Source organism: Polypterus senegalus, chromosome 6 (assembly GCF_016835505.1).
Source record: "Polypterus senegalus isolate Bchr_013 chromosome 6, ASM1683550v1, whole genome shotgun sequence".
Lineage (NCBI taxonomy): Eukaryota > Metazoa > Chordata > Cladistia > Polypteriformes > Polypteridae > Polypterus > Polypterus senegalus.
This window is the reverse complement of record NC_053159.1, coordinates 103,431,491-103,443,921: the sequence shown is the minus strand read 5'-3', so window position 1 is coordinate 103,443,921 and position 12,431 is coordinate 103,431,491. Positions and strand designations below refer to the sequence as shown.

At 32.8% G+C, this 12,431-nt stretch overlaps 1 protein-coding gene across 2 annotated transcripts in view; it reads left to right on the top strand.

Moving 5' to 3' along the window:
• Positions 1-12,431, top strand: part of LOC120531347 (kinase suppressor of Ras 1-like) — a 205,869-nt gene that overhangs the window by 189,977 nt on the left and 3,461 nt on the right. Inside the window, exons 15-20 of one of the 2 annotated variants that reach the window (XM_039756661.1) lie at positions 693-789; positions 883-1,016; positions 2,276-2,407; positions 3,182-3,317; positions 5,113-5,246; positions 6,739-11,215. In XM_039756661.1, coding sequence (XP_039612595.1) covers positions 693-789; positions 883-1,016; positions 2,276-2,407; positions 3,182-3,317; positions 5,113-5,246; positions 6,739-6,745 — 640 coding nt within the window. In that variant the 3' untranslated portion in view covers positions 6,746-11,215. Of the gene's footprint in view, positions 1-692; positions 790-882; positions 1,017-2,275; positions 2,408-3,181; positions 3,318-5,112; positions 5,247-6,738; positions 11,216-12,431 lie in introns of those variants that run through there. The other variant, XM_039756660.1, reaches the window with a different exon arrangement.

Genomic DNA, 12,431 nt, shown 5'->3' with positions numbered 1-12,431 from the left:
GCCTGCATTGGACACGAGGCACAAACAATCCCTGGACAGGGCATCAGCTCATCCCAAATAAAAGCACACACATACACTAGTGTCATTTTAACATCACCAAATTCCCATGTAATCATTATGGAGGAACTTTTAGTTTTAGATGAGATAAAATGCTAATTTTTGCTTCTGTGTTTAATCACTTAGACTTAATTTGAGGATTGTGATTAATATGACTTTCTTTTAGACTGCTTGTCTGGAGCAAGAAAATCTTTATCAGTGGTTATTAATCTGTTGCTAAACAGGATTTGTGTGCAGCGAGGTAGTTTACATGGCAACTTTCAAACTGGCCCTGTGTAAGTGGGTGTGTGTGTTGGTGGAATTTCCAATGAACTGGTACCACAGATATGCTATGGCTCCTTATGAAATGCTTTTAAGTTAAAAGAAATTGAATTATTATTCCAGTCAACAGTAAAGAGATTAAACATGTTTAAAATCCTAAAGCAGTGTTAAGGTTTTCTGCATGCCTTGTGACTTTGATTTCCACATTATTAGAACATCTCAAGGTCACAGAATTATCCTTTAACGTTAAAGTATGGGTTTATGTCTCTAAAATTAAGACAAAAGCAGGTTAGGTGAAGCACTTGAGAAGGACTTAAATGTACTATAAAATGTATCTGCTGAATAAAACAATAAAATTTTTTTCTTTGTTTCAGCTTTTGCAAAGGCCGTACTCTTTGTTCAATTGTTAGAGACACAAAAAATGCACTGGATATCAACAAAACAAGACAAATCGCACAGGAAATAGTAAAGGTATTGGTTGGGTTGGGTTTTGGCAAAATGGGTAATCAGAAACATTTTGTAGCACTCCTTTGTTCCCTAAACCTAAGTGTCTCTTCCCTTCAGGGTATGGGTTATCTCCACGCCAAGGGCATTGTTCACAAGGATCTCAAATCAAGGAATGTTTTTTATGACAACAACAAAGTTGTGATTACAGACTTTGGACTTTTTGGAATATCTGGTGTGGTTCAGGAAGGAAGGTAATAACTGATTTAAGTGAATTGTCAGATTTTGAAGATCATTGGCTTTGAAATACAGTATGTTTTATATTTGATTTATATTTATTGTAGCCTGGCATGCTACATTAACAGTACAGTACATGGATCTGCTATAGAAGGGCAAATGGCAGGTTAACTGATATCTTTGTGGTTGCAAAGTATAGTAGAAATCTTTGAAATTTGGATTTGGTTATTTCAAGCACAGCTCCAGTTATAAATATAATTGTTTGTTATCTTTAGGATTAAAAATTGAATGTGTTTGATGTTTTTTGTTTCTCTTCAATATTATAAATGGCATTAATTCACCAAAAATTCATTTCAACGTAAAGCATTACTAATGCTGATTGATGTTGTTGTACAATCTCTGAATCTTGAAAGAAAAAAATATATATATCACCATAATAAATAAAGAGAAAATTGTTATCAGCTTTCTTAGGAGCCACTTAGTTTTGAGAAAATTCATTATGTACTTTTACAGATTGTAGTACAACTCATGCTAGGTATTCTGTTATAGATGACATCACTAGTTGTCATCAGCAAATATTTTAGACTACTTAAATTGAAATTATCCTGCAAATAGTTCAGTTATTTGCTTAGGGTCACATTGTGGGTTATAGGTAGGAACAGAACTACCAGCTTTGAATTTTAAAGTCCAGTGACCTTGCCACTAAACTATATTGCATATGTTATTAAAATGAAACATCTAAAGGGAACCAGAAAATGCCAGGCTACCATCAATTTAGACTTCTGGGTCAGTTAATACATTGTTTTGTACATGCTTTGTCAAAGTAATCCTTTGTGTTGGCTTATAATGCATATCTTTCTAATAGCATTACTTTGTAATGTGCACTGCCCACAAAACTATTAAAAAGACACAATAGTAGTATCACTGTAAAATGAAGCTGTATATCAGACACAAATTCCCAAGGATGCTTTTTGAATTTTACCTAGAAAAAGTTCACAGTTTGAGACTGTAAATACAACATAATAGCCCCTCCCATTTGTGCTTTAGAAATATGGTTTAGTTACATGTCTCAAGAAGACATTAGTATACTCTGGTGTTTCCATTAGTATTAATGGATATGCTTACACAATCCATCAAAATGAATATATTAAAGAAAATATACAATATAAAGTAGTTTTACTCAATTCTGCTTTGTATGTAAAGTTATAATTCTCTAAGTGCTTCCTGATCATTTTTTTTTGTTCTGTTTTTAAGACCTAACTTTTTGCATTTGCAGGCGAGAGAATCAACTCAAGCTCCCACATGGCTGGCTGTGTTATTTGGCACCAGAGATAGTTCGAGAGATGGCACCAGGGAGAGATGAGGACCAGCTGCCCTTCTCAAAAGCAGCAGACGTATATGCTTTTGGGTATGTACATTATTATAACTATAAAGCTTTCTTCAGAGGGAGAACAGCTGTTTTTTTAATACTGTGGGAGTAGTCATGTGTTCTGCACCCTTCAACAGCCCTTCTGAATATCCTGTTGTACAGTTACACTAATCATTTCTATTTATATCAGTTTTTAATATCTGAGAAGTGCACAATAACTTTTTTAATAAGAAATATATTTTGGACAACAGGAAGACATTTTTGGTCTTCAATGTTCATATTTTATAAAAAGTTTAATGTCATAGCAATGAAGTATTTTATTAATATTAACAGTGGGGCTATTGTCAATAGAGTTATAACTTTTTAATTGTTGTTGGGTAATTCTAGTAATTTAGTTGTTTCATGTGTTAAATAAATGTTCTGTAATTAAGCCCTACATAATATTTAATTAATACAGTACATTTAAATGAATTTCTTATAAAACATGTTTCTTTTTTACATTCAAATAGAGCAGTTTCAGGATATATTCGTAAAATTGTATTTTTCACCATTTTACAAAAGATTTATTCCTCCCTTTTTTTTTTTTTGACAAGAGGAGTTAATTGTTCTTACATGTTTATTTCAGTATTAGGTTAAAGTCTACAGATTCTAAGTAAAATAAAACAAAATTAAAATATAATATGAAAAAAGTACATTATTTCCTTAAACTTAATTATAAAGGAATGTGCTTAACCACATAGAATTTTCAAATTGCCCATCTACTATTTCAAGCTATAATTTTTGATCTGAAATATTCTTTTCCCCACACCACAGGACAGTTTGGTATGAACTGCAAGCACGTGATTGGCCTTTCAAAAATCAGCCAGCAGAAGCAATAATCTGGCAGGTTGGCAGTGGTGAGGGTATCAAAAATGTCTTGGCACAAGCCAGCCTAGGAAAGGAAGTTACGGTAAGAATGCTGAACTAATTACAATTAGCACAATGGTTTAATTCTGATGCTTTTTTTAATTGTCAGTTTTTTGCATTTGCATTTTCAGATTTAAACAAAATTACTTCAAGAACATAAAATCCCATTAATTATACAATATGTTTATCATCCACAGTAATTTTTTGAGTTTTATAATTAATTTGAGGCAGAATTTCAAGGCATAGATTACTGTATTGAAATACCAGTGAGCATTTGTAAATAGGTACATTCATTTTGCAGTTGTACTCTCAAAATGTAATATTTAATTTTGGGTGCAAAGCTCTCTAAGGCAAATAGTCATATTATGTATGATTTGTTCTGTTTGTTTCTCTTAGAATTGTATTACTGTTATTCACTAAAAATGGAAAGGATAAATAGCTGCTGAACAACAATGATCAAGTGCTGTATTTCTTCTATTATGATTTTCTAAACAAATATTTTAATATGCATTTTACTTAACTCACAAAGGTTATGTTAAAATCAAATGTTTCTTTGCTTTAGAACTGAAAATTTGAGCTGTTTAAAGCAAAAAAGATTAAACGCTTAAATCAGTTGTGCCATATGTTCCAATACTGCTTCTCTTACAGACAGAAAATTATACTATTTAAAAAAGCTATCTTTACAAAACAAAGTACTGTAATCATTTGTGAAAACTTATGGTAAAGATAATCATAAGCTTTCAGCTTATTTAAAAAACATTCAGCCTTAACACCCTTTTTTACATATTGTTGTCTCAGATATAAAAGTAAGATTTTTTCATTGGTGAACTAGAAAGCCTTGCACATCATTGAAGTTCAAATGGAAAATATCTAATATTTGTATACAATGAAAAATGATTAAAAACATATAATAAAAATATATTCATATTTTTTTCAAGGTTATTTATTTTCATTTTGTCTCTTGCTCTCTGTTAAGCTCACACACAAAAAATATGGATGTGTTTAGAAATAAATAAAGCAAAAGCAAAGAACAGAAGATACTGGCAGTAACTGGCACACATTTTGCACTGTTATGTACCAGTACTACACTACTTGTAGTTCTAACGATGATAAAATTAAATCTAACATTCATTAAATATTATAAGCTGCAATTAATTTTGTAGAGGGTGTGAGTAGTAAGTTGGGCAGCATTGTTCTGCTTATTTCAAATCTATAAATCTACCACAAAGAATGTGTGAATAGTTCTAAAAATGTGATTTGGTCTACATTTGTCTTTATGTTGGCACCCCTATACTGTACTTTGCGATTTACAGCATCAAGTCTTCTTACGTCTACATTCTTTTTTTTTTTTTTTTTTTGTTTTAACTGCTGGCAGGTTAAGTGACTTGCGTAGGGTCACATAGTATGGTAAAAGGCAGCAATTGAACTTGCAACCTTGCAGTTTGATGTCCAATGCTACTACACCACCCTGCCTGTTTAAGTGATAATTATAGATAAGGATAAATATGTTTTAAGATTATGGATGGAAAAATAGGTGAACATTTAAAGTTGGTACTTTAATCTTAAATTGGCTATTATTTAAGTCTTCATCTTAATTTAGAATAATGAATAGTAGTGTGAAGCACTAGATTGTCAGTCTTTGTTTTCAAAAAATAGTTTTTCAATAAATCACAATAAAAGCTAAAAGTAGAAATTTAATACCATCACTATATGTAAAGGGTAATGTTACAAAACTTATTTAATATTTTTCAAAGGTGTCATAAAGCTTCTGCCAACTGGCATAACAATCTTGTATAAGCTATCCCTAACATTTTGTCTTCTCTTCTCCCTTATTTAAGGAAATTTTATCAGCATGTTGGTCTTACCATCCACCAGATCGACCTACTTTCATTCTATTAGCTGATTTGCTTGAAAAACTGCCAAAACTCAACAGACGCCTTTCACATCCAGGTCACTTCTGGAAATCAGCCGAGTATGTGTCATAAAACAAGTCTTGTAATATTTGGTTCAGTATTGTGCATCATGTCTCTTGTATCATTTTAAAAAATGTCACCATATATGTATGTATATATACATGTTTGTGTGTATTTGTGTGTGTCTGTGAGAGATATGTATGTGTGTGTGTGTGTGTGTGTGTATGTATACAGACACACACACACAAAAGAAATAATGGGTTAATTTATTGTTAAAAGATATAAAAATGATACTGGATGTTTCCATTTGTTTAAAACTGTTAAGTCCTTAATACAGCTAGATTTAACCATGTCGTCTTTTATTACCTACCTAGACATTTTTTATTTTTCTTTGTTCCTTTTGCTGTCACAGAGGATTGGGTGCTGCACCACCCTTCTTCTTAGAAACATCCACATCCATTTATGTTACATCCTTTTCCAAGGACTGGTGTCTAAACATCTTTCATTTTAGTTAATAATTGTGTTACACAACACAATCTTTATAAGCTAATGTATCATTTTAGATGCATGAACAATTTTTATGATCATTAGATGCAATTTGGGAATTTTTCAACATACAGTAATAGTGTTGGTAGTTTATTTATTGGCTTTTGAATTCCAGTAACTGCTGCTAAATTCTATAAAGGCTTGGTCGGGGGAATAAATATTGTTTTTTAAAATCTATTTTTAAGTGCTTTTGTTCATTTGGAAGTTGCAAGGATTACCATCATAAAAAATAAATGTTTTACACCAAATACAACTAAAAAGATTAAAAAATTGATAGTGCACTGACTATACTGAATAAATACTATAAGTGGTCCTTCACTTTGTAATGTCAGTGGGCTTTGCTATTATTAAAATGGTTACTAATATTCTTCTTTGTTTTGGTCTATTACTCTTACTGTATGATGTACATTTCCCATTCCATCATGTTGTATCAAGTGTTGTGTCTAAGTTTTAAACATTCACAATACCCCTGTTTTCTTGACATCTGTCTCCTGAATGCTGTCATATTCTTTCACATCTCAACGACTTTCATAACTTGCATCACCATACAAATATATTGTATGATATACTTTTGACAGTGCAAACATTTTACAGCATTTTAGATGCTTTAAGTTTTGTCTTTGGGAGTCATGTGTTCACTGTTCATAGATTTTACCTGGTCTTTATTTTTAGAAATAGAATTTAGGTGTACATCCTAAATTGTTTACATTTTCTTTAAAATATTCAATTGATATTTGTCTGAATGCACAGCAAGAATAGTCTTGTTTCCTAAGGAATATTTTTTTTATATAAGTGATGGGAAAGAGTGACAATGTTCAACACTAACAAGACTCTGCTTAATCTCTCTTTCCCTTTCTAGTGTTTTAATTGAATTTGTGTGTATTTTATAGGAATATGGGTCTGGTAGATCTGTGTATTTCACACACATCGTATTCCTGTTGAAAGTTCAGTTTGACCTGCTTCAACTAACTGCTCGTCCCACTCTTTGTCTTTCTTTTTCTGTAGGTTGTAGCTGTCCATACACTTTGTGGGCCTGCCTGCATGCATTATTTTTTTGTTTTTCTTTATTCTTAACTGCATCTTTGCAATAGGTGGCTATTGCTTCTGTGATAGTAAAAAATTTCAAGTGCACACCAGAAAAACTGCCTGCTGTTGCCACCAGTAATTGCCAGATGTCCTTGTGGTTTTGGTCATTTTGAAGTGTGGATCTCTGGTACCATACTGGCCAAAGATTTCTCATTAATTGAGAAAATAGTGTTAGCCATGGATTTGTCATTCTGAAGCAAACTGCAGAAGCATGTATGAGCTCTTAACTGTTACATAACCATGTCACATGCTGATGGATCTATGTTTAAAGAGCTACAAATATTAGCAGCAAAAAACTGGTTACAAATAAGGTCTGATTGTGCTTTAATTTTGCACAAACACTGTGAAAGAAAACCCTTTACGTGTATATGTATATATGGAAAGGAGCTTCTCTTCTCCCTCTTTCCCCAACCAGAAAAAAAATTTCAGGAAGGACCAGTCAGCCTCTTCTGTCAAGCCTGCAGTGAAGCATCTCTCCTTTCACTCAGTTTCTCGGTGTTTTGAGACCCTCATTGCTAATGATGGCAGTTCAATCAGGCTTCAATAGGATTTGCAAAACGCATCTTGGAGTCTGCTGCCCAGGATTAGAGTCTGTTTCTGCTGCATATTGCTGTTTGTTAATAAGTAAACTGGTTTAATATTTAAGAATACTGACTTACTATAAATACTAAGGGGTCACATTTTAATTTTCCTCATCCATCTTCTTTAAAGAGCTGATCTTGTTTTTTTATAGCAATTTGCAAACTTACTTTTTCATTCTTTCTGTTGAAGAGTAGCCTTTGTTTACAGGCTACTGTATTTCTTTTGTAAGGATGCAAAACTTACTGACACAGATGTAGTCAGTAAATTATGGTTTGCCCATTGGACAATCCTTTATTTTGTTTTTAGGAATTTTTCAAAACTACCATAACTTTCCTAATCAAAATTATGTCTGCTAGTGTTGAAATGCTCTTGTTCTGAGAGCAAAATAATAGCAACAACAGAAAGGATCTGCATACATTGTGAAACATTTACCCAACAACGTAGGATTTTTCTGTGAATGACTGCCAGAGTGTCCCTTTACATACATTCTTAAGGAAAGAGACCATCAAACAAAGCATGTATATACTGAAATATCATTTGAAGCTGTGATAATTTACACACTAAAATGCCCTTATATTTTACTTTATTATGAACGTATTGTAATACAGGGCGATCGAGTTCATTTGACAAAGAGGGGGCCATGTTGTCATAGAGCCTGCTCATGCACAAACCTAGTCTCCAGTCAACATTCCCTGGCCATCTTTGACATGTAGGAGGAAAATGGCATACTGTCACTGGATAAAGATTAAAAACTTGTGTAAATGTATTTATTAAGGTGTAGTTCCCATTTAAGTAAAATGTGAACTCATTTTAACCAGGCCAGGAATATTTTTAATTGTTATAACCTTGAAGGGGAAAACATATACACATATGCATGTACTGTATGTAAGTATACATACATACATGCATACATACACACACACTGTACATAAAATGTATATACAATGAGTAAGCAGTAAACATTCTTTAAATTTGGTTTTGTTTTCTGTATGAGCTATAAGTTGAAAATTTTGTCATGCCTTACTAGTAATGCTAAATAGCAGTGATCTATGCCCCTCTAATGTTAATGATTATTAGCAGTTTTAAGTTATTTTTTTTTAATTAGTTTCAAACCTACAAAGGAGAAACGGCACTGCTGCTTTTACTATTTTGTTCATTGCACATTTGTGCTCTGCAGTCATTCATGGACAACCGCTGTAGATGTAATATGCCTTGTTTTGGGTACTTTTAAAATATATTTAACATATAGTAGTAGTAGTTTGTAATGCTATCAAAATGATAAGATACAAAATGTTATGATACTAAAAGGAAGTTTCCCCATTTTTAACTTTATTAGCAAAGGATATCTGGGATGATTACAGATTACTTATAAATGCTTGTAAATACTATTTGAAAATGTAATAGTTGGGAGGAAATGTTAGTTTAAGAAAATAGTTTTTGCTAATAATGCTAAAGTCTTCCTTCTGTGCATTGTGTCTTCTCCTTTTCAGACAAAATGAGATATGGTATGACACAGGATTCATTTTGGGTATGTTGTAGCCACTCTAGCTCTTCGGGTTAATAGTGTTGCTAGTTTATCTTAAAGGTCAGAGACTGAATGCTTTTTCATTCAGTAAGTTTATTGATTAAGGAAGGTTGTCTAGAGAGTTTTTTAATTATGGGAAAAGTTCTGTTTTAATTCTTTCTAATCATTTAATAATTCACAAATTAATCACACAAATGTGATAAACAGGCAAACAGTGAAATGTTCCTTTATTAGCTGCTTCTTTATAAAGTATAGTGTTGTTGTCACCACTATAGTGCCTTTCACAGTAAAAATAACATAAAATGTTTAGAAGCACCAATACATTTTTTGGAATTGGGGAGTGAATTGCAATAAGCAGGGTTCAAATTTGAAATGATTCCTGCAGTATGGTTTCTTTTTGAAAGCATTAAATTATATATATATATATATATATATATATAGTAAATCAGCAAAGGAAATACCCACACTATTATGATGGGAAAGTCAGGTCCTCAAGAGCCACGGGCTTTCATACTTATAGATCTATGTAGCATTTCAGAGTAAAACTACTTATGTTTAACCAGTTCATAAGTGATAACAGTGTGTAGTACATATTCATGTCTATTCTAAGCCATTTCTCTTGAGAATCAATATAGATGTTTAAAAATCAAGATAGACAAACTAGAGATTTTATTAAGAATGTCCTTTTGGAGTCCAATTGTTTGTTGTCTTTTTGATTTATATATTAGAACAGTTACAATGAAAAGCTGCATTTGAGGCCGACTTTTGTCCACCTCTGATGATGGGTACTCCTTGAAGCCGTAGAGTTGAGTGACACATGTTAATTTAACAGTTGAGTGGTAGGAATTAAATAATAAAATCCAGATGAAGCTGGTGTCCTTTCAGTGTATGTTTGTGTGTTTTTTTTTGTTTCCTGATTTTGGTCACCTAAACTCTTCTAAGTTATCAGAAGCATATAGCTGGGAGGAAAGTGCTTTTATATACCTGCCATCTTTCTTCAAACTAACCCTATATCTGCTGTTACATTGCTGTTCCAATTCTGATTACAATCTGCATGCAGCCTACCTTTTGGATGTTGTCATCCTTAAATTGCTGCTTATTGCTGCTTGAGCTATCTGATTGAATGTAGTGTTTAAGCTGTTATTTCTGCAATAACAGAGGTATAATTGGAGGATATTTTTTTTCGTAAGATGTTTTATTTAAATGCAGCCGTAAAAATGTTATGAATGTATAAATGCAAATTGTTTGTTTATAGCTAGGTTGTAGCATTTTTGGTACTTGATCATTTTTTAAAGCATTTTTTTTAATATCTTTTTGAAAAGTGTTTCTTTTTTTAACTTTTATGATAGAAATTAATTCAAATTGGCACACGGAAAAGACCAGGCTGAACAGACATGCACATGTTCAATACTGATCGAATAATGCAAACTAACACACTAAAAAAGCAATGTGAACACTGGGAAACTTCCAGTTGAGACCCAATTGCTGTGCTGTTGCAAGGGTAGCAGATTCATTATGGCCTTAATTACTGTATCAGCTTCTAGAATTTATCTGGCTGAGTGATGGGAAATACAGTGTGTACATGTGTGTATAGGTGTATATGAAACATACTCTGGTGAGATGTAAATGAGTGTCATATTGGGTGGCAAACAGTGTAGATAATTGCTTCTTTTGTCCATTAACATTTGGATGTTAGGCAGATTGTCTTTCATATTTTGGACATTCTCTTGAGCACTTGAATACTAGATTCAGAAATGCAATTTTTTATTGTTCCTCTCCTCTTTTCAGACTCCATCACAAACACACACACACACATCTGTACAACCTTCAGAGCTGCCATTCGTGCTTGAATGATATTGTTAAAGTACTTGTTTTAGAACTGAGCTGAGGAGGCGCTAACACCTTCAGGCTCTTGGGTTTAATGTGAAGTTAAAAAGCATTTTTCTGTATGATGTTTTAGGAGTCTACTTAACAATGACCATTTACACATGTAAAAGACTTTTTCTGTTGGAATGTGATGTAAAATTTGTACAGTGTAAGATTTATACATATATATAAATATATATATATATATATATATTTTATACAAAACAAACTGGAGTTTGTCTTCCAGATATCAGTAAGGATTCATTTATATAAGATTTAATATTGAAAGAGGTTCTCTGTTGGTTAGTGCACCAGTTTCAGATGTACTATATACACAACCATGGGCTTGTCGATTTTTCTGTGGAAAATAAATTCTCTTTTTGTCCATCCACTTCACCAATAAAATTTGCCACTTGATATTTACCTTGTGTCTGCATCTCATTTTTATTTCGCTAGGAGGTTTTTTTTTTTTTAAGTAAGCAAGATAACAGTCGTCATGAATAGGTACAGAATTGTGTGTGCCCTTTTTCTTCTTCTAATACAGGCTACAATTTAGAAATATTTCTAGAATGTCTTTTTCTTTTACTATCTATTTTGCTGTTACCTTATTTCTGTGCACAATAGTGCTCTACTGTACATTCAGACCCCATCATTAGATATCATTTGTAATTAACCTGCTTGGCGTTAACCCTCAGTTTCTCTCGGGCTCAGAATTCGATGAGTGTTTCTTGGATTAAACTGTTATGCTCTGATATAAAGAGTTAAGACCAAATAACTCTCAGGACAGTATTCTGTTGCTATGAAGTGGATAAAATAACATCATGCTGCAAAAAAAAATTCTAAATATTCTGTGTGTTTTGCCACTTTATGGTAACTCATTAGTATTCATAAGTAGCGTGGAGCCTTCAGCCGAAACACACAAGAAGTTGTAAAGCCAGTTTTAGAACAAAGTGAAACTGAATCAATAGTTGACTCAAACAATAGTGATAACATTGTGAACAGCTAATCAGATGTTGACACGAATAATGAAACTGATGTATACAACACTGTATGACTAAACTGCTGTGATGTGCCTTTTGATGCCAGCTGTGTAACTCTGCAACAGGGTGCAGCATCTATTTGGCGAAAAAAACAAAATGAAGTAGAAGGACAAGAAAGATGTCAGCCCCCTAAGCACTATTCATAATATAGAAACTGTCAGTGTTCATGTCAGGGGAAATGTGGAAGTCACCAATCCAGTGGTAGCCTACAATAACACAGTGGGCATGTCCACCATGTGGATCAGGCACTGGTATTCTATCCTGTTATGCTCAAGCAACAGAAAAAATATAAGCAATGTTTGCAAAGAAACACTCTACTACTTTTTCAATTGTGAGGTTGGGCTGTATGTTGGTAACTGTTTCAAAACATATAACACAAAGGAAGTATACTAAATCTGCATCAAGTACAGCAGTAGACACTAGATATACCTTTCCTACTGTATGTAAGTTGACCCTTTGGTATTTACATGTTTCTGTTACACACAGCATTTTTTCTTGTGTTTTTGGGTTGTTTTTCTGGGGCTAAACATTAAGGAGGTTAAAGGCCTTATCGTGTTCCAGAATTACATTTCACAGAGTTATATTTTTTCTTTCAGGAG